At 49.7% G+C, this 24,798-nt stretch overlaps 1 protein-coding gene across 7 annotated transcripts in view; it reads right to left on the bottom strand.

Annotated features, from left to right (window-relative positions):
• PLEKHA7 (pleckstrin homology domain containing A7) overlaps positions 1-24,798 on the bottom strand; it is a 374,164-nt gene that overhangs the window by 227,088 nt on the left and 122,278 nt on the right. Inside the window, exon 1 of one of the 7 annotated variants that reach the window (XM_073659047.1) lies at positions 22,241-22,377. The exons of 5 other annotated variants lie outside the window; for them this stretch is intronic. In XM_073659047.1, coding sequence (XP_073515148.1) covers positions 22,241-22,356 — 116 coding nt within the window. In that variant the 5' untranslated portion in view covers positions 22,357-22,377. Of the gene's footprint in view, positions 1-11,140; positions 11,558-22,240; positions 22,378-24,798 lie in introns of those variants that run through there. One more of the 7 variants, XM_073659048.1, reaches the window with a different exon arrangement.

The raw sequence follows: 24,798 nt of genomic DNA, 5'->3' as shown, positions 1-24,798 counted from the left end.
CCTCAGCGATGGAGACACAGTCCGAATCATCATAAATGAGGCCTAGAGCCGCAAAAGAAACATCAACTGACCCAACTGACCGTGAGCCTGAAGGAAGTGAAAAGGCCCAGGATTGCAGGTCTCCCTGTAAGAGGGAGATAACAGTCCCCACCCGTTGTTCCTCACTCCGAGACAATCGTGGGCGAAGCTTAAAATAGAGCTTGCAAGTTTCACGAAAAACGACAAACGTATCCCGTCCCCCCCGAAAACCTATCCGGGAGGGCCACTCTGGGTTCAGGTTCAGCATGGCTGACTGCCAGACCCATAGTCTGCTGATGTTGTAGCAAAACTCTAGATCTCAGGTCTGTCAGATCGAGAGAAAGCCTCTACATCTGTTTTGCTGGGGCTGAGACGGGATCCATATTAAGATCCGGAAAATATGTGGGCCGGATATGTCACGCTGAAGGCGAGAGGACGCCCAGCGTGCAGCGCGACACGAGGAGAGACCCAGGGAAGATGTCAAGGAGGGCCCTGGCCATAGGGAGAGGGGTCACCTCCTGACATACACCCGAGTCAGATCCCTGTACTCCCTATCCTTCCCCCGTGCGCCCTGTACTCCCTATCCTCCCCCCGTGCGCGATCACGTGCCTGAGCTCTAATGTGCTGGCCAGCGAGACACTAGTCCCACTAATAAGACAACAGGAGGAAGGTAAGACCAACAGGCGGGAAAAGACACAACAAGTAACGCTCCTCAGCTTCTCCAACAGGAAACGTCGCTGCTGCTGCTGCTGCAACGGGAACCAACAGCACAGCTTATCCAGAGCCGGCTCCTTCATAGAGGTCAGTATAGCAGATCTATAACCGCGGTGAGGGATGGAGCTAGAAGAGGCTTTATATAGCGGAAGGAAGAGTCACCAGGTGCCGCAGCTGAGACCTCCAGCCACACGCACAGCCAGAAGGGAGAGGGTCCGGAACGATTTCAGCACCGAAAGAAAGGAAACCCACCCAATTCAAGATAATAGAGAAACGGGCACTACAGAGGGCCTGCGATAGATTAAGTGTTGTGACCTTCTGATCCCAGATCCCTCAGGGGTCTCATCAGGACGTGACACACTCGTGGAAATACATGGACCTAGAGGGGCACACACCTGTACAACGCCTGATACATGGCACCTAGAGGGGCACACACCTGTACAACACCTGATATACAGCATACAGAGGGACACACACCTGTACAACACCTGATATACAGCATACAGAGGGGCACACACCTGTACAACACCTGATATACAGCATACAGAGGGGCACACACCTGTACAACACCTGATATACAGCATACAGAGGGGCACACACCTGTACAACACCTGATATGCAGCATACAGAGGGGCACACACCTGTACAACACCTGATATACAGCATACAGAGGGGCACACACCTGTACAACACCTGATATACAGCATACAGAGGGGCACACACCTGTACAACACCTGATATACAGCATACAGAAGGGCACACACCTGTACAACACCTGATATACAGCATACAGAGGGGCACACACCTGTACAACACCTGATATACAGCATACAGAGGGGCACACACCTGTACAACACCTGATATACAGCATACAGAGGGGCACACACCTGTACAACACCTGATATACAGCATACAGAGGGGCACACACCTGTACAACACCTGATATACAGCATACAGAAGGGCACACACCTGTACAACACCTGATATACAGCATACAGAGGGGCACACACCTGTACAACACCTGATATACAGCATACAGAGGGGCACACACCTGTACAACACCTGATATACAGCATACAGAGGGACACACACCTGTACAACACCTGATATACAGCATACAGAGGGGCTCACACCTGTACAACACCTGATATACAGCATACAGAGGGACACACACCTGTACAACACCTGATATACAGCATACAGAGGGGCACACACCTGTACAACACCTGATATACAGCATACAGAGGGGCACACACCTGCACGACACCTGATATACAGCATACAGAGGGGCACACACCTGTACAACACCTGACATACAGCATAAAGAGGGGCACACACCTGTACAACACCTGATATACAGCATACAGAGGGGCACACACCTGTACAACACCTGATATACAGCATACAGAGGGGCACACACCTGTACAACACCTGATATACAGCATACAGAGGGGCACACACCTGTAAAACACCTGATATACAGCATACAGAGGGGAACACACCTGTAAAACACCTGATATACAGCATACAGAGGGGCACACACCTGTACAACACCTGATATACAGCATACAGAGGGGCACACACCTGTACAACACCTGACATACAGCATAGAGAGGGGCACACACCTGTACAACACCTGATATACAGCATACAGAGGGGCACACACCTGTACAACACCTGATATACAGCATACAGAGGGGCACACACCTGTACAACACCTGATATACAGCATACAGAGGGGCACACACCTGTACAACACCTGATATACAGCATACAGAGGGGCACACACCTGTACAACACCTGACATACAGAGGGGCACACACCTGTACAACACCTGATATACAGCATACAGAGGGGCACACACCTGCACAACACCTGACATACAGCATACAGAGGGGCACACACCTGTAAAACACCTGATATACAGCATACAGAGGGGCACACACCTGTACAACACCTGATATACAGCATACAGAGGGGCACACACCTGTAAAACACCTGATATACAGCATACAGAGGGGCACACACCTGTACAACACCTGATATACAGCATACAGAGGGGCACACACCTGATATACAGCATACAGAGGGGCACACACCTGTACAACACCTGATATACAGCATACAGAGAGGCACACACCTGTACAACACCTGATATACAGCATACAGAGGGGCACACACCTGTACAACACCTGATATACAGCATACAGAGGGGCACACACCTGTACAACACCTGATATACAGCATACAGAGGGGCACACACCTGTACAACACCTGATATACAGCATACAGAGGGGCACACACCTGTACGACACCTGATATACAGCATACAGAGGGGCACACACCTGTACAACACCTGACATACAGCATACAGAGGGGCACACACCTGTACAACACCTGACATACAGCATACAGAGGGGCACACACCTGTACAACACCTGATATACTGCATACAGAGGGGCACACACCTGTACGACACCTGACATACAGCATACAGAGGGGCACACACCTGTACAACACCTGACATACAGAGGGGCACACACCTGTACAACACCTGATATACAGCATACAGAGGGGCACACACCTGTACAACACCTGACATACAGCATACAGAGGGGCACACACCTGTACAACACCTGACATACAGAGGGGCACACACCTGTACAACACCTGATATACAGCATACAGAGGGGCACACACCTGACATACAGCATACAGAGGGGCACACACCTGACATACAGCATACAGAGGGGCACACACCTGATATACAGCATACAGAGGGGCACACACCTGATATACAGCATACAGAGGGGCACACACCTGACATACAGCATACAGAGGGGCACACACCTGATATACAGCATACAGAGGGGCACACACCTGACATACAGCATACAGAGGGGCACACACCTGATATACAGCATACAGAGGGGCACACACCTGATATACAGCATACAGAGGGGCACACACCTGTACAATACCTGACATACAGCATACAGAGGGGCACACACCTGTACAACACCTGATATACAGCATACAGAGGGGCACACACCTGTACAACACCTGCTATACAGCATACAGAGGGGCACACACCTGTACAACACCTGATATACAGCATACAGAGGGGCACACACCTGTACAACACCTGATATACAGCATACAGACAGGCACACACCTGTACAACACCTGCTATACAGCATACAGAGGGACACACACCTGTACAACACCTGACATACAGCATACAGAGGGGCACACACCTGTACAACACCTGATATACAGCATACAGAGGGGCACACACCTGTACAACACCTGATATACAGCCTACAGAGGGGCACACACCTGTACAACACCTGATATACAGCATACAGAGGGGCACACACCTGTACAACACCTGATATACAGCATACAGAGGGGCACACACCTGTACAACACCTGATACATGGCACCTAGAGGGGCACACACCTGTACAACACCTGATATACAGCATACAGAGGGACACACACCTGTACAACACCTGATATACAGCATACAGAGGGGCACACACCTGATATACAGCATACAGAGGGGCACACACCTGTACAACACCTGATATACAGCATACAGAGGGGCACACACCTGTACAACACCTGATATACAGCATACAGAGGGGCACACACCTGTACAACACCTGATATACAGCATACAGAGGGGCACACACCTGTACAACACCTGATACATGGCACCTAGAGGGGCACACACCTGTACAACACCTGATATACAGCATACAGAGGGACACACACCTGTACAACACCTGATATACAGCATACAGAGGGGCACACACCTGTACAACACCTGATATACAGCATACAGAGGGGCACACACCTGTACAACACCTGATATACAGCATACAGAGGGGTACACACCTGTACAACACCTGATATACAGCATACAGAGGGGCACACACCTGTACAACACCTGATATACAGCATACAGACAGGCACACACTTGTACAACACCTGCTATACAGCATACAGAGGGGCACACACCTGTACAACACCTGATATACAGCATACAGAAGGGCACACACCTGTACAACACCTGATATACAGCATACAGAGGGACACACACCTGTACAACACCTGACATACAGCATACAGAGGGACACACACCTGTATAACCCGATATACAGCATACAGAGGGGCACACACCTGTACAACACCTGATATACAGCATACAGAGGGGCACACACCTGTACAACACCTGGTATACAGCATACAGAGGGGCACACACCTGTACAACACCTGATATACAGCATACAGAGGGGCACACACCTGTACAACACCTGATATACAGCATACAGAGGGGCACACACCTGTACAACACCTGATATACAGCATACAGACGGGCACACACCTGTACAACACCTGCTATACAGCATACAGAGGGGCACACACCTGTACAACACCTGATATACAGCATACAGAGGGGCACACACCTGTACAACACCTGATATACAGCATACAGAGGGGCACACACCTGTACAACACCTGCTATACAGCATACAGAGGGGCACACACCTGTATGACAGCTGATATACAGCATACAGAGGGGCACACACCTGTACAACACCTGATATACAGCATACAGAGGGGCACACACCTGTATGACAGTTGATATACAGCATACAGAGGGGCACACACCTGTACAACACCTGATATACAGCATACAGAGGGGCACACACCTGTACAACACCTGATATACAGCATACAGAGGGGCACACACCTGTACAACACCTGATATACAGCATACAGAGGGGCACACACCTGTACAACACCTGATATACAGCATACAGAGGGGCACACACCTGTACAACACCTGATATACAGCATACAGAGGGGCACACACCTGTACAACACCTGATATACAGCATACAGAGGGGCACACACCTGTACAATACCTGACATACAGCATACAGAGGGGCACACACCTGTACAACACCTGATATACAGCATACAGACAGGCACACACCTGTACAACACCTGCTATACAGCATACAGAGGGGCACACACCTGTACAACACCTGATATACAGCATACAGAAGGGCACACACCTGTACAACACCTGATATACAGCATACAGAGGGACACACACCTGTACAACACCTGACATACAGCATACAGAGGGACACACACCTGTATAACCCCTGATATACAGCATACAGAGGGGCACACACCTGTACAACACCTGATATACAGCATACAGAGGGGCACACACCTGTACAACACCTGGTATACAGCATACAGAGGGGCACACACCTGTACAACACCTGATATACAGCATACAGAGGGGCACACACCTGTACAACACCTGATATACAGCATACAGAGGGGCACACACCTGATATACAGCATACAGAGGGGCACACACCTGATATACAGCATACAGAGGGGCACACACCTGTACAACACCTGATATACAGCACACAGAGGGGCACACACCTGTACAACACCTGATATACAGCATACAGAGGGGCACACACCTGTACAACACCTGATATACAGCATACAGAGGGGCACACACCTGTACAACACCTGATACATGGCACCTAGAGGGGCACACACCTGTACAACACCTGATATACAGCATACAGAGGGGCACACACCTGCACAACACCTGATATACAGCATACAGAGGGGCACACACCTGTACAACACCTGATATACAGCATACAGAGGGGCACACACCTGTACAACACCTGATATACAGCATACAGAGGGGCACACACCTGTACAACACCTGATATACAGCATACAGAGGGGCACACACCTGTACAATACCTGACATACAGCATACAGAGGGGCACACACCTGTACAATACCTGACATACAGCATACAGAGGGGCACACACCTGTACAACACCTGATATACAGCATACAGAGGGACACACACCTGTACAACACCTGATATACAGCATACAGAGGGGCACACACCTGTACAACACCTGCTATACAGCATACAGAGGGGCACACACCTGTACAACACCTGACATACAGCATACAGAGGGGTACACACCTGTACAACACCTGATATACAGCATACAGAGGGGCACACACCTGTATGACAGCTGATATACAGCATACAGAGGGGCACACACCTGTACAATACCTGACATACAGCATACAGAGGGGCACACACCTGTACAACACCTGATATACAGCATACAGAGGGGCACACACCTGTACAACACCTGATATACAGCATACAGAGGGGCACACACCTGTACAACACCTGCTATACAGCATACAGAGGGACACACACCTGTATGACAGCTGATATACAGCATACAGAGGGACACACACCTGTACAACACCTGATATACAGCATACAGAGGGGCACACACCTGATATACAGCATACAGACAGGCACACACCTGTACAACACCTGCTATACAGCATACAGAGGGGCACACACCTGTACAACACCTGATATACAGCATACAGAAGGGCACACACCTGTACAACACCTGATATACAGCATACAGAGGGACACACACCTGTACAACACCTGACATACAGCATACAGAGGGACACACACCTGTATAACCCCTGATATACAGCATACAGAGGGGCATACACCTGTACAACACCTGATATACAGCATACAGAGGGGCACACACCTGTACAACACCTGATATACAGCATACAGAGGGGCACACACCTGTACAACACCTGATATACAGCATACAGAGGGGCACACACCTGATATACAGCATACAGAGGGGCACACACCTGATATACAGCATACAGAGGGGCACACACCTGATATACAGCATACAGAGGGGCACACACCTGTACAACACCTGATATACAGCATACAGAGGGGCACACACCTGTACAACAACTGATATACAGCATACAGAGGGGCACACACCTGTACAACACCTGATATACAGCATACAGAGGGGCACACACCTGTACAACACCTGATATACAGCATACAGAGGGGCACACACCTGTACAACACCTGATATACAGCATACAGAGGGGCACACACCTGTACAACACCTGATATACAGCATACAGAGGGGCACACACCTGTACAACACCTGATATACAGCATACAGAGGGGCACACACCTGTACGACACCTGATATACAGCATACAGAGGGGCACACACCTGATATACAGCATACAGAGGGGCACACACCTGATATACAGCATACAGAGGGGCACACACCTGTATGACAGCTGATATACAGCATACAGAGGGGCACACACCTGTATGACAGCTGATATACAGCATACAGAGGGGCACACACCTGTACAATACCTGACATACAGCATACAGAGGGGCACACACCTGTACAACACCTGATATACAGCATACAGAGGGACACACACCTGTACAACACCTGATATACAGCATACAGAGGGGCACACACCTGTACAACACCTGCTATACAGCATACAGAGGGGCACACACCTGTACAACACCTGACATACAGCATACAGAGGGGTACACACCTGTACAACACCTGATATACAGCATACAGAGGGGCACACACCTGTATGACAGCTGATATACAGCATACAGAGGGGCACACACCTGTACAATACCTGACATACAGCATACAGAGGGGCACACACCTGTACAACACCTGATATACAGCATACAGAGGGGCACACACCTGTACAACACCTGATATACAGCATACAGAGGGGCACACACCTGTACAACACCTGCTATACAGCATACAGAGGGACACACACCTGTATGACAGCTGATATACAGCATACAGAGGGACACACACCTGTACAACACCTGATATACAGCATACAGAGGGGCACACACCTGATATACAGCATACAGACAGGCACACACCTGTACAACACCTGCTATACAGCATACAGAGGGGCACACACCTGTACAACACCTGATATACAGCATACAGAAGGGCACACACCTGTACAACACCTGATATACAGCATACAGAGGGACACACACCTGTACAACACCTGACATACAGCATACAGAGGGACACACACCTGTATAACCCCTGATATACAGCATACAGAGGGGCATACACCTGTACAACACCTGATATACAGCACACAGAGGGGCACACACCTGTACAACACCTGATATACAGCATACAGAGGGGCACACACCTGTACAACACCTGATATACAGCATACAGAGGGGCACACACCTGATATACAGCATACAGAGGGGCACACACCTGATATACAGCATACAGAGGGGCACACACCTGTACAACACCTGATATACAGCATACAGAGGGGCACACACCTGTACAACAACTGATATACAGCATACAGAGGGGCACACACCTGTACAACACCTGATATACAGCATACAGAGGGGCACACACCTGTACAACACCTGATATACAGCATACAGAGGGGCACACACCTGTACAACACCTGATATACAGCATACAGAGGGGCACACACCTGTACAACACCTGATATACAGCATACAGAGGGGCACACACCTGTACAACACCTGATATACAGCATACAGAGGGGCACACACCTGTACGACACCTGATATACAGCATACAGAGGGGCACACACCTGATATACAGCATACAGAGGGGCACACACCTGATATACAGCATACAGAGGGGCACACACCTGTATGACAGCTGATATACAGCATACAGAGGGGCACACACCTGTATGACAGCTGATATACAGCATACAGAGGGGCACACACCTGTACAACACCTGATATACAGCATACAGAGGGGCACACACCTGTACAACACCTGATATACAGCATACAGAGGGGCACACACCTGTATGACAGCTGATATACAGCATACAGAGGGGCACACACCTGTACAACACCTGATATACAGCATACAGAGGGGCACACACCTGTACAACACCTGATATACAGCATACAGAGGGGCACACACCTGTACGACACCTGATATACAGCATACAGAGGGGCACACACCTGATATACAGCATACAGGGGGGCACACACCTGATATACAGCATACAGAGGGGCACACACCTGTATGACAGCTGATATACAGCATACAGAGGGGCACACACCTGTATGACAGCTGATATACAGCATACAGAGGGGCACACACCTGTACAACACCTGATATACAGCATACAGAGGGGCACACACCTGTACAACACCTGATATACAGCATACAGAGGGGCACACACCTGTATGACAGCTGATATACAGCATACAGAGGGGCACACACCTGTATGACAGCTGATATACAGCATACAGAGGGGCACACACCTGTACAACACCTGATATACAGCATACAGAGGGGCACACACCTGTACAACACCTGACATACAGCATACAGAGGGGCACACACCTGTACAACACCTGATATACAGCATACAGAGGGGCACACACCTGTACAACACCTGATATACAGCATACAGAGGGGCACACACCTGTACAACACCTGATATACAGCATACAGAGGGGCACACACCTGTACAACACCTGATATACAGCATACAGAGGGGCACACACCTGTACACCTGATATACAGCATACAGAGGGGCACACACCTGTATGACAGCTGATATACAGCATACAGAGGGGCACACACCTGTATAACACCTGACATACAGAGGGGCACACACCTGTACAACACCTGATATACAGCATACAGAGGGGCACACACCTGTACAACACCTGATATACAGCATACAGAGGGGCACACACCTGTACAACACCTGATATACAGCATACAGAGGGGCACACACCTGTACGACACCTGACATACAGCATACAGAGGGACACACACCTGTACAACACCTGACATACAGCATACAGAGGGGCACACACCTGCACGACACCTGATATACAGCATACAGAGGGGCACACACCTGTACAACACCTGATATACAGCATACAGAGGGACACACACCTGTACAACACCTGATATACAGCATACAGAGGGGCACACACCTGTACAACACCTGACATACAGCATACAGAGGGGCACACACCTGCACGACACCTGATATACAGCATACAGAGGGGCACACACCTGTACAACACCTGATATACAGCATACAGAGGGACACACACCTGTACAACACCTGATATACAGCATACAGAGGGGCACACACCTGTACAACACCTGACATACAGCATACAGAGGGGCACACACCTGTATGACAGCTGATATACAGCATACAGAGGGGCACACACCTGTACAACACCTGATATACAGCATACAGAGGGGCACACACCTGTACAACACCTGATATACAGCATACAGAGGGGCACACACCTGTACAACACCTGATATACAGCATACAGAGGGGCACACACCTGTACGACACCTGATATACAGCATACAGAGGGGCACACACCTGTACAACACCTGACATACAGCATACAGAGGGGCACACACCTGTATGACAGCTGGTACACTGGATATTCTTCGTGCGGAGGTGTGTTAGAGTACAAAGGTCTCCACATTGTCTGCAGTCTCTAGGTCCACGCTGAGTTCATGTTTATATCCCAGAGGAGAGACTACAGCTCTGCAGAAAGTATTCCAAGCGCTCAGGCTGCAGACGGCACTTCATGGTGTCACATCCAGTGGCCAACACCCAGGTGACATCATGACATCACCGGGCACAGGGGAGACAGGCAGGAAGTGAGGAGGAGAGGAGAGACGAGGAGGAGAAGAAGAGAGGAGAGGAGAGGAGAAGAAGAGAGGAGAGGGGAGGAGAAGAAGAGAGGAGGAGAGAGGAGGAAAGAGAATAAGAGAGAGAAGAGGAGAGAGCAGAAGACGAGAGAAGAGGAGAAGAAGAGAGGAGGAGAAGAAGAGAGGAGGAGAAGAGAGGAGCCGAGAAGAGAGGAGGAGAAGAGAGGAGGCGAGGAGCGCACACAATGCCCCCTCCCTGCTGTCGCCAGTAACTTCTCGCCAATGCTGCAGCTGCTGAGGAGCGAGGCTGCAGGTGGAGCAGGATTTCTTCTCCGCGTTGTCAGCGACGACTCTGCTGATCTGTGACCTTGAGGGTCTGCGCCCCCCAGACGATGCCCGCCGCCGCCTGCACTCACAGCTGACGTCTCTCTAGTACAATGACACACGGACACTGCTCAGCCCCAGTCACCAGCGCTGCCGCTCATCTCCACCACATGCGATGTCTTGTACATTGAGACAATGGAAGGAACAAAGACGACAGGTCTCAGCTTGTGTCACTGACAAAAGAAGGGGGCGAGTCTGCGGGGGCTACACTCATCCTGCAGCACAACAGAGGATCAGGCAACAGCAAGCACACACAATGATAAGTGCATACATCTCCTGGGAGCTGCTCCTGCCATAAGGAGAATAAATGTAGCAGACAAGGTGGGGTGAGGCTCGATCCTATGACATGGGGCGAAAGACGAACCAAAGGAGCAGGGTGAGACAATACGAGGCGCGGGGCAAGCTGACGACGAAGGGCGAGGAGACAACACGAGGCGAGGATCAATCCGACGACGAGGGGCGAGGAGACAACACGAGGCGAGGATCAATCCGACGACGTGGGGCGAGGAGACAACACGAGGCGAGGATCAATCCGACGACGAGGGGCGAGGAGACAACACGAGGCGAGGATCAATCCGACGACGTGGGGCAAGCTGACGACGAAGGGCGAGGAGACAACACGAGGCGAGGATCAATCCGACGACGTGGGGCAAGCCGACGACGAGGGGCGAGGAGACAACACGAGGCGAGGATCAATCCGACGACGTGGGGCAAGCTGACGACGAAGGGCGAGGAGACAACACGAGGCGAGGATCAATCCGACGACGTGGGGCAAGCCGACGACGAGGGGCGAGGAAACAACACGAGGCGAGGATCAATCCGACGACGTGGGGCAAGCCGACGACGAGGGGCGAGGAGACAACACGAGGCGAGGATCAATCTGATGACACGGGGCGAGCAGACGACGAGGGGCGAAACGACAACGCAGAGCAAGGGTTGATCTGACGTACCGGGTCGAGCCGACGGCAGGGAGGGATGGTCAAGCCGACGGTGAGGAGGGAGGGTCAAGCTGACGGCAAGGAGCGAGGATTGATCTGACGATACAGGGCAAGCCGACGGCAAAGAGCGAGCCGATGACACAGAGAGAGGGTCAAGCCAACGGCAAGGAGCGAGGGTCGAGCCGACGGCAAGGAGGGAGGGTCGAGCAGACGGCAAGGAGGGAGGGTCGAGCCGACGGCAAGGAGGGAGGGTCGAGCCGACGGCAAGGAGCGAGGGTCGAGCCGACGGCAAGGAGGGAGGGTCGAGCCGACGGCAAGGAGGGAGGGTCGAGCCGACGGCAAGGAGGGAGGGTCGAGCCGACGGCAAGGAGGGAGGGTTGAACCAATGGCAAGGAGGGAGGGTTGAACCAATGGCAAGGAGCGAGGGTCGAGCCGACGGCAAGGAGGGAGGGTCGAGCAGACGGCAAGGAGGGAGGGTCGAGCTGACGGCAAGGAGGGAGGGTTGAGCCAACGGCAAGGAGCAAGCCGACGGCAAGGAGCGAGGGTTGAACCGATGGCAAGGAGCGAGGGTTGAGGTGACGGCAAGGAGCGAGGGTCGAGCTGACGGCAAGGAGCGAGGGTCGCGCTGACGGAAAGGAGCGAGGGTCGAGTCGATGGCAAGGAGCGAGGGTCGAGCCGACGGCAAGGAGCAAGGGATGAGCTGACGGCAAGGAGCGAGGGTCGCGCTGACGGAAAGGAGCGAGGGTCGAGTCGATGGCAAGGAGCGAGGGTCGAGCCGACAGCAAGGAGCGAGGGATGAGCCGACGGCAAGAAGGGTGGGTCGATTCGACGGCAAGGAGGGAGGGATGAGCCGACGGCAAGGAGCGAGGGTCGAGCTCACGGCAAGGAGCGAGGGTCGAGCTGACGGCAAGGAGTGAGAGATGAGCCGATGGCAAGGAGCGAGGGTCGTGGCGACGGCAAGGAGTGAGGGTCGAGCTGACGGCAAGGAGCGAGGGTCGAGTCGAAGACAAGGAGCAAGGGACAAGTCGTTGACCGGGAGCGACGGCACAAGCCGACAACAAGGAGTAGCAACAAGGGGCAACCTAACAACAGGAAGCAAGTCAATGACACAGAGCGAGGAGCGAGCCGATGGCAAGTAGCGAGGGTTGAACCGACAGAAAGGAGCGAGCCGACGGCAAGGAGCGAGGGTTGAGTCGATGGCAAGGAGCGAGGGTCGAGCCGACGGCAAGAAGGGAGGGTCGAGCCGACGGAAAGAAGGGAGGGTCGAGCCGACAGCAAGGAGAGAGGGGTGAGCCGACGGCAAGGAGCGAGGGACAAGCCGACGGAAGGAGCGAGGGTCAAGGCAACGGCAAGGAGTGAGGGTCGAGGCGACGGCAAGGAGCGAGCCGACGGCAAGGAGAGAGTCGATGATAAGGAGCAAGGAGCGAGCTGATGACAAGGAGTGAGGGTTGAGCTGATGGCAAGGAGCGAGGGTCGAGGTGACGGAAAGAGCGAGGGTCGAGGCGACGACAAGAAGGGGCGAGCCAACAGCAAGGGGCGAGCCGACGGCAAGGAGCGAGCAGATGATAAGGAGCAAGGAGCAAGCCGATGACAAGGAGCGAGCAGATGATAAGGAGCAAGCCGATGACAAGGAGCGAGGGTCGAGCCGCTGGCAAGGAGCGAGCCGATGACAAGGAACGAGGGTGGAGCCGAAGACAAGGAGCAAGGGACAAGTCGTCGACCAGGACCGACAGCACAAGCCGACAACAAGGAGTAGCAACACGGGGCAACCCAACAACAGGAAGCAAGTCAATGACAAAGAGCGAGGGGCAAGCCGACGACAAGGAGCTAACCGACAACAGGGAGTGAGGTGCAAGAGCGACGGACAAGCCGACGACAAGAAGCAAATGGCCGAGATGGCGACATACCAGTGGCTGAGCCTATAACCAAGAGCTATGACTTGTGATTGCGCTAATGGCATCTTTTATGGTGTCGGCTCCCTGATGCAGATTCTCGGGTATATGTGTGTGGATGATTCTTTTATTCCAGCGCCTCCAGGTGTCATGTCACAGATGATTCAGTTACAAATCTCTGTAGCTGAGATCTGACAGTCATAATTTAGCGCTAATACCCCCATTAATGGTACATTGGCCCCACCCCTAGTAAATTGTGTGCCCTGCGGGGACAGAGGCTTTGCAGTTCATCAGACTTTACAAGAACCAAATCCACCATGACATCTGTGCACCTATGTGAGCTACATCTTCTAAGTGGCTGATGCAGAAGGACTCCAGGGCTCTGCACAACACAATGGAGTGCTCTGCACAAGAAACTAGGGGCTTATGCACAATACTTGGGTGAATGGGGGACTCCAGACCTCTGCACAAGACTCTAGGGGGGAGGGGATGCCTGGGCTCTGCACAGCACACTGGGGATGGAAAGAGAATGATCATGCAAGGGGGTGCAAAAGAGAAATCAGGCAAGGGAGGACAACCTGGCATGCAGTTTGTGGAGAGGACGATTAGGCAGGGAAAAGGCGATCAGGCAGGGAGTGGGTGGTGAGGATGATCAGGCAGGGAGTGGCTGGTGAGGACGATCAGGAAGGGAGGGGGTGGTGGGGACGATCAGGCAGGGAGGGGGTGGTGGGGATGATCAGGCAGGGAGGGGGTGGTGGGGATGATCAGGCAGGGAGGGGGTGGTGGGGATGATCAGGCAGGGAGTGGGTGGTGAGGATGATCAGGCAGGGAGAGGGTGGTGAGGATGATCAGGCAGGGAGGGGGTGGTGGGGATGATCAGGCAGGGAGGGGGTGGTGGGGATGATCAGGCAGGGAGTGGGTGGTGAGGATGATCAGGCAGGGAGAGGGTGGTGAGGATGATCAGGCAGGGAGGGGGTGGTGGGGATGATCAGGCAGGGAGGGGGTGGAGAGGACAAACAGGCAGGGAGGGGGTCGGGAGGAAGATCAGGCAGGCATGGCAATCAGGCAGGGAGTAGATGGGGAGGGAGATCAGGCAGGGAGTGGGCGATCAGAGAGTGGGTGGTGAGGACCATCAGGCAGGGAGGACTATCGGACGGGGAGGGAGATCAGGCAGGGAGTGGGCGATCAGGCAGAGAGTGGGTGATTAGACAGAGAGTGGGCGGGGAGGGAGATCAGGCAGGGAGTGGGCGATCAGGCAGACAGCGGGTGATCAGGCAGGGAGTGGGCGGGAAGGGAGATCAGTCAGGGAGTGGGCAGAGATGGAGATCAGGCAGGGAGTGGGTGATTAGGCAGGGAGTGAGCGGGGAGGGATATCAGGCAGGGAGTGGGTGATTAGGCAGGGAGTGAGCGGGGAGGGATATCAGGCAGGGAGTTAGCGGGGAGGGATATCAGGCAGGGAGTGGGTGATTAGGCAGGGAGTGAGCGGGGATGGATATCAGGCAGGGAGTGAGCGGGGATGGATATCAGGCAGGGAGTGGGTGATTAGGCAGGGAGTGAGCGGGGAGGGATATCAGGCAGGGAGTGGGTGATTAGGCAGGGAGGGTGATTAGGCAGGGAGGATGATTAGGCAGAGCTGTGGGGTGCTCATTAATTCTGAACTCGTGACGACCATGCGACATAAGAAACCAGGAAGAATTTGTAAAATGTAACCAGACCGAGGACAAGAACTGGATGAACTGGTGTGAGGCAAGCTGTGAGCCGCATGTGATTGATGTCTTGCTGCTACGTCATCAATGCGGACTCATAAGACACAAGGACATGGGGCTGCTCCAGTGACTTCATGAACTTGGGGATTATGGAGCCATTATCCTGCAGCTATGTTACTAATGATGATAGTTGCTACAGAGCAGAACGTGCAAATGATGTGCTATTCCTTCCATCTCAGTGTGCAATCAAGCTGTAACCTTCCTCAATTACATGAAGTCAGGTTTGCTGCAGAGCGGGAGCAAGAACCCACTCAGAACAGTAGGGGCCCTCAGGGGCCACTCCAGGATAGTGGGGGGAGCAGTTCCATACATGGGAGTTTATAATTTTAGAACGTTCTACAGATAAAACACCAAGTATGATATAAATTGGTCAGATATTATCAGGTTCTGGATGATCCAGTATTTAAAAAGTCACCACAAAGCTGCACCACAAAGATGGCATGGTCATGGTATATATTACAGATAGCTCAGGGGTGGGAACATGGGGAGTTCACTGGTAGAGGCTCAAAGTTTGGGTAGGAGGTACGGTTCCATAAGCGCCACCAGTAGGGTTGTGGTTTACGACTGATGAGGTTATGGTTTTTATAATAAATAGGATCACCAGCAGGGTTGTGGTTTACGACTAATGGGGGTTATGGTATTTATTATAAGTAGGATCACCAGTAGGGTTGTGGTTTATGACTGATGGGGTTATGGTTTTTATCATAAGTAGGATCACCGGCAGGGTTATGGTTTACGACTGATGGGGTTATGGTATTTATAATAAGTAGGATCACCGGCAGGGTTGTGGTTTACGACTGATGGTGTTATGGTATTTATTATAAGTAGGATCACCAGCAGGGTTGTGGTTTACGACTGATGGGGTTATGGTTTTTATTATAAATAGGATCACCAGTAGAGTTGTGGTTTATGACTGATGGGGTTATGGTTTTTATTATAAGTAGGATCACTGGCAGGGTTGTGGTTTACGACTGATGGGGTTATGGTATTTATAATAAGTAGGATCACCAGTAGGGTTGTGGTTTACGACTGATGGGGTTATGGTTTTTATTATAAGTAGGATCACCAGTAGGGTTGTGGTTTACGACTGATGGGGTTATGGTTTTTATTATAAGTAGGATCACCGGCAGGGTTGTGGTTTACGACTGATGGGGTTATGGTTTTTATTATAAATAGGATCACCAGTAGAGTTGTGGTTTATGACTGATGGGGTTATGGTTTTTATTATAAGTAGGATCACCAGCAGGGTTGTGGTTTACAACTGATGGGGTTGTGGTTTTTATTATAAGTAGGATCACCGGCAGGTTGTGGTTTACGACTGATGGGGTTATGGTATTTATAATAAGTAGGATCACCAGTAGAGTTGTGGTTTATGACTGATGGGGTTATGGTTTTTATCATAAGTAGGATCACCGGCAGGGTTATGGTTTACGACTGATGGGGTTATGGTATTTATAATAAGTAGGATCACCAGTAGGGTTGTGGTTTACGACTGATGGTGTTATGGTATTTATTATAAGTAGGATCACCAGCAGGGTTGTGGTTTACGACTGATGGGGTTATGGTTTTTATTATAAATAGGATCACCAGTAGAGTTGTGGTTTATGACTGATGGGGTTATGGTTTTTATTATAAGTAGGATCACTGGCAGGGTTGTGGTTTACGACTGATGGGGTTATGGTATTTATAATAAGTAGGATCACCAGTAGGGTTGTGGTTTACGACTGATGGGGTTATGGTTTTTATTATAAGTAGGATCACCAGTAGGGTTGTGGTTTACGACTGATGGGGTTATGGTTTTTATTATAAGTAGGATCACCGGCAGGGTTGTGGTTTACGACTGTTGGGGTTATGGTACTTATAATAAATAGGATCACCAGTAGGGTTGTGGTTTACGACTGATGGGGTTATGGTTTTTATTATAAGTAGGATCACCGGCAGGGTTGTGGTTTACGACTGATGGGGTTATGGTTTTTATTATAAGTAGGATCACTGGCAGGGTTGTGGTTTACGACTGATGGTGTTATGGTATTTATAATAAGTAGGATCACCAGTAGGGTTGTAGTTTACGACTGATGGGGTTATGGTTTTTATTATAAGTAGGATCACCAGTAGGGTTGTGGTTTACGACTGATGGGGTTATGGTTTTTATTATAAGTAGGATCACCGGCAGGGTTGTGGTTTACGACTGTTGGGGTTATGGTACTTATAATAAATAGGATCACCAGTAGGGTTGTGGTTTACGACTGATGGGGTTATGGTTTTTATTATAAGTAGGATCACCGGCAGGGTTGTGGTTTACGACTGATGGGGTTATGGTATTTATTATAAGTAGGATCACTAGTAGGGTTGTGGTTTACGACTGATGGGGTTATGGTTTTTATTATAAGTAGGATCACCAGTAGGGTTGTGGTTTACGACGGATGGGGTTATGGTTTTTATTATAAGTAGGATCACTGGCAGGGTTGTGGTTTACGACTGATGGGGTTATGGTATTTATAATAAGTAGGATCACCAGTAGGGTTGTGGTTTACGACATGATGGGGTTATGGTTTTTATTATAAGTAGGATCACCGGCAGGGTTGTGGTTTACGACTGATGGGGTTATGGTATTTATAATAAGTAGGATCACCAGTAGGGTTGTGGTTTACGACTGATGGGGTTATGGTTTTTATTATAAGTAGGATCACCAGTAGGGTTGTGGTTTACGACATGAAGGGGTTATGGTTTTTATTTTTATTATATGGTTTATATTATATGGTTTTAATTTTTATTATAAGTAGGATCACCAGTAGGGTTGTGGTTTATGACTGATGGGGTTATGGTTTTTATTATAAGTAGGATCACCAGTAGGGTTGTGGTTTATGACTGATGGGGTTATGGTTTTTATTATAAGTAGGATCACTGGCAGGGTTGTGGTTTACGACTGATGGGGTTATGGTATTTATAATAAGTAGGATCACCGGCAGGGTCGTGGTTTACGACTGATGGGGTTATGGTTTTTATTATAAGTAGGATCACTGACAGGGTTGTGGTTTAAGACTGATGGGGTTACGGTTTTTATTATAAGTAGGATCACCGGCAGGGTTGTGGTTTACGACTGTTGGGGTTATGGTACTTATAATAAATAGGATCACCAGTAGGGTTGTGGTTTATGACTGATGGGGTTATGGTTTTTATTATAAGTAGGATCACCAGTAGGGTTGTGGTTTATGACTGATGGGGTTATGGTTTTTATTATAACTAGGATCACCAGTAGGGTTGTGGTTTACGACATGATGGGGTTATGGTTTTTATTATAAGTAGGATCACCGGCAGGGTCGTGGTTTACGACTGATGGGGTTATGGTTTTTATTATAAGTAGGATCACTGACAGGGTTGTGGTTTAAGACTGATGGGGTTACGGTTTTTATTATAAGTAGGATCACCAGTAGGGTTGTGGTTTACGACTAATGGGGTTATGGTTTTTATTATAAGTAGGATCACCAGTAGGGTTGTGGTTTACGACTGATGGGGTTATGGTTTTTATTATAAGTAGGATCACCAGTAGGGTTGTGGTTTACGACATGATGGGTTTATGGTTTTTATTATGAATAGGATCACTGGAAGGGTTGTGGTTTACGACTGATGGGGTTATGGTATTTATAATAAGTAGGATCACCAGTAGGGTTGTGGTTTACGACTGATGGGGCTATGGTTTTTATTATAAGTAGGATCACCAGTAGGGTCGTGGTTTACGACTGATGGGGTTATGGTATTTATTATAAGTAGGATCACAAGTAGGGTTGTGGTTTACGACTGATGGGGTTATGGTTTTTAGTATAAGTAGGATCAACAGTAGGGTTGTGGTTTACGACATGATGGGGTTATGGTTTTTATTATAAGTAGGATCACCGGCAGGGTTGTGGTTTACGACTGATGGGGTTATGGTATTTATAATAAGTAGGATCACCAGTAGGGTTGTGGTTTACGACTGATGAGGTTATGGTTTTTATTTTTATTATATGGTTTATATTATATGGTTTTAATTTTTATTATAAGTAGGATCACCAGTAGGGTTGTGGTTTATGACTGATGGGGTTATGGTTTTTATTATAAGTAGGATCACCAGTAGGGTTGTGGTTTATGACTGACGGGGTTATGGTTTTTATTATAAGTAGGATCACCGGCAGGGTTGTGGTTCACAAGACGATGGGGTTATGGTTTTTATTATAAATAGGATCACCAGTAGGGTTGTGGTTTACAACTGATGGGGTTGTGGTTTTTATTATAAGTAGGATCACCGGCAGGTTGTGGTTTACGACTGATGGGGTTATGGTATTTATAATAAGTAGGATCACCAGTAGAGTTGTGGTTTATGACTGATTGGGTTATGGTTTTTATCATAAGTAGGATCACCGGCAGGGTTGTGGTTTACGACTGATGGGGTTACGGTATTTATTATAAGTAGGATCACCAGCAGGGTTGTGGTTTACGACTGATGGGGTTATGGTATTTATAATAAATAGGATCACCAGTAGGGTTGTGGTTTACGACTGATGGGGTTATGGTTTTTATTATAAGTAGGATCACCGGCAGGGTTGTGGTTTACGACTGATGGGGTTATGGTATTTATAATAAGTAGGATCAACAGTAGGGTTATGGTTTACGACATGATGGGGTTATGGTTTTTATTATAAGTAGGATCACCGGCAGGGTTATGGTTTACGACTGATGGGGTTATGGTATTTATAATAAGTAGGATCACCAGTAGGGTTGTGGTTTACGACTGATGAGGTTATGGTTTTTATTTTTATTATATGGTTTATATTATATGGTTTTAATTTTTATTATAAGTAGGATCACCAGTAGGGTTGTGGTTTATGACTGATGGGGTTATGGTTTTTATTATAAGTAGGATCACTGGTAGGGTTGTGGTTTACGACTGATGGGGTTATGGTATTTATAATAAGTAGGATCACAAGTAGGGTTGTGGTTTAAGACTGATGGGGTTATGGTTTTTATTATAACTAGGATCACCAGTAGGGTTGTGGTTTACGACATGATGAGGTTATGGTTTTTATTTTTATTATATGGTTTATATTATATGGTTTTAATTTTTATTATAAGTAGGATCACCAGTAGGGTTGTGGTTTGTGACTGATGGGGTTATGGTTTTTATTATAAGTAGGATCACCAGTAGGGTTGTGGTTTACGACTAATGGGGTTATGGTTTTTATTATAAGTAGGATCACCAGTAGGGTTGTGGTTTACGACTGATGGGGTTATGGTTTTTATTATAAGTAGGATCACCAGTAGGGTTGTGGTTTACGACATGATGGGTTTATGGTTTTTATTATAAGTAGGATCACTGGCAGGGTTGTGGTTTACGACTGATGGGGTTATGGTATTTATAATAAGTAGGATCACAAGTAGGGTTGTGGTTTAAGACTGATGGGGTTATGGTTTTTATTATAACTAGGATCACCAGTAGGTTTGTGGTTTACGACATGATGGGGTTATGGTTTTTATTATAAGTAGGATCACCGGCAGGGTTGTGGTTTACGACTGATGGGGTTTTGGTTTTTATTATAAGCAGGATCACTGACAGGGTTGTGCTTTACGACTGATAGGGTTACGGTTTTTATTATAAGTAGGATCACCAGTAGGGTTGTGGTTTACGACTAATGGGGTTATGGTTTTTATTATAAGTAGGATCACCAGTAGGGTTGTGGTTTACGACTGATGGGGTTATGGTTTTTATTATAAGTAGGATCACCAGTAGGGTTGTGGTTTACGACATGATGGGTTTATGGTTTTTATTATAAGTAGGATCACTGGCAGGGTTGTGGTTTACGACTGATGGGGTTATGGTATTTATAATAAGTAGGATCTGTAACATACCTGGCGGCGTCCTTGCATGGTGGTCCATCTCCCACTGTGCAAGAGCGCGCACTTGATCTCCAGTCCAGAATGTCTCTCTGGCTTCCCTCCTTGCTGTCTGTCTGTTTTGGCTGCATAGGGCGACGCCCGCTGAACTTCCTGTTTCTTGTACCTGCTGCGGACACGCCCCTGTTGCACCTTCAGCCTATTACTGTCCATCTTTGGGTATTTATACCACCTTCTTCCTCAAGATGGCGCCTGAGCATTTTGTCCTGTCAGTTGACTTTTTGTCTCTGACGTGCCAGGTCCTATCCTGTTTTCTTGCCTGTTCTCCAGTTCTGTGTCTGAACTGTGGTCTGTTCTTGTGAACACGCTTCTAGCCTGTTCTTTCGCCTTCTAGGGGCTGTATTCCTAGATCTGCCTGTCTGTGCCTTGCGGTATCTGTTCCCGTCTGAACAGAGTCCTGTTCGTGTCCCAGCCTTGCTGTATTTGTTCCCGTTCCTCTGTTTCCAGTTGTCTGTGCCTTGCAGTATCTGTTCCCGTCTGAACAGAGTCCTGTTTGTGTCCCAGCCTTGCTGTATTTGTTCCCGTTCCTCGGTTCCTAGTTGTCTGTGCCTCGTTTCTACTTTAGCCTTTTCTCCCTTTTCCCTCTTTGTCTGTTTTCTGCGTCTTTCTGCAGAGTCTGAACTTGCTCCTAAATTCCTTCTCGTCGTCCCTGTACCTCTGTTGTGAATTTAGTGTACGCTCGCTACTTCTTTGTAAGTACTGTGTGTGCTTCTGGTTCTGCCTTTCCTTCTCCGTCTGTTCTTTGTGAACAGAGTCCTATCCCCTTGCCTTGTCTCGTTTGCCGCTCTGCGGTTTCCGCTCTGCTCCTGCCTTGTTTGCCGCTCTGCGGTTTCTGCTCTGCTCCTGCCTTGTTTGCCGCTCTGCGGTTTCCGCTCTGCTCCTGCCTTGCTTGCCGCTCCTGCGGTTTCTGCTCTGCTCCTGCCTTGTTTGCCGCTCTGCGGTTTCCGCTCTGCTCCTGCCTTGTCTGCCGCTCTGCGGTTTCCGCTCTGCTCCTGCCTTGTTTGCCGCTCTGCGGTTTCCGCTCTGCTCCTGCCTTGTCTGCCGCTCTGCGGTTTCCGCTCTGCTCCTGCCTTGTTCGGCGCTCTGCTCCTGCCTTGTTTGCCGCTCTGCGGTTTCCGCTCTGATCCTGCCTTCTTAGCCGCTCTGCGGTTTCCGCTCTGCTCCTGCCTTGTTTACCGCTCTGCGGTTTCCGCTCTGCTCCTGCCTAGTTTACCGCTCTGCGGTTTCCGCTCTGCTCCTGCCTTGTTTGCCGCTTTGCGGTTTCCGCTCTGCTGCGGCCTTCTTAGCCGCTCTGCGGTTTCCGCTCTGCTCCTGCCTTGTTTACCGCTCTTGCGATTTCCACTCTGCTCTTGCCTTGCTTGCCGCTCCTGCGGTTTCTGCTCTGCATCTGCTCGCTGCTCCGGCAGTCCTGTCCTGCTCTGCTTCTGCTCGCTGCTCCGGCAGCTCCGTCCTGCTCTGCATCTGCTCGCTGCTCCGGCAGTCCTGTCCTGCTCTGCTTGTGCTCGTTGCTCCGGCAGTCCCGTCCTGCTCTGCTCTTGCCCACCGCTTCGGGCGTTCCCTCTCTGCTGTGTTTGGCTACCACATCTGCGGTTCTGTTTCTGTGACCCAGTCTGTACTGGGTCTTGTCCTCTCTGTGCTCCAGCCCGTCCTTTCTGCCAGTACCTCCCTGCCTGCATACTCGCCTGTATCCACCCGTCTGCATACCTGCCGTGTTTGCTTATATCCACCAGTCTGTGGCAGCCTAGCCTGCCTGTTCCAGTAATCCCTGTGTGGGTCAACCCCCGTGTCCGGAGTTTGACCTGGAGTAGCACCTGGTCCCTCTGCCCGGTTTCTCCCTGGTGCACTGGCGTCGTATGCCGTCGTGCCACCTTGGTCGGATCGGCCAGATACTTAGTCACGCCCCTCCAGGCACTCTCCGGTCCATGGTCCAGTGGAACCACTACTCCCGCACACGCCAGTCAGTCCGGGCGTGTGCATAACAGGATCACCGGTAGGGTTGTGGTTTACGACTGATGGGGTTATGGTTTTTATTATAAGTAGGATCACCAGTAGGGTCGTGGTTTACGACTGATGGGGTTATGGTTTTTATTATAAGTAGGATCACCGGCAGGGTTGTGGTTTATGACTGATGGGGTTATGGTTTTTATTATAAGTAGGATCACTGACAGGGTTGTGGTTTAAGACTGATGGGGTTACGGTTTTTATTATAAGTAGAATCACCAGTAGGGTTGTGGTTTACGACTAATGGGGTTATGGTTTTTATTATAAGTAGTGCATAACAGGATCACCAGTAGGGTTGTGGTTTAAGACATGATGGGATTATGGTTTTTATTATAAGTAGGATCACCAGTAGGGTTGTGGTTTACGACATGATGGGGTTATGGTTTTTATTATAAGAAGGATCACCAGTAGGGTTGTGGTTTACGACTAATGGGGTTATGGTTTTTATTATAAGTAGTGCATAACAGGATCACCAGTAGGGTTGTGGTTTAAGACATGATGGGATTATGGTT

Source organism: Phyllobates terribilis, unplaced genomic scaffold (assembly GCF_046119375.1).
Source record: "Phyllobates terribilis strain yellow unplaced genomic scaffold, ASM4611937v1 Scaffold_13__5_contigs__length_258822181, whole genome shotgun sequence".
Lineage (NCBI taxonomy): Eukaryota > Metazoa > Chordata > Amphibia > Anura > Dendrobatidae > Phyllobates > Phyllobates terribilis.
Note: the sequence above shows the minus strand (reverse complement) of the source record. Positions and strands in the feature narration are given on the sequence as shown.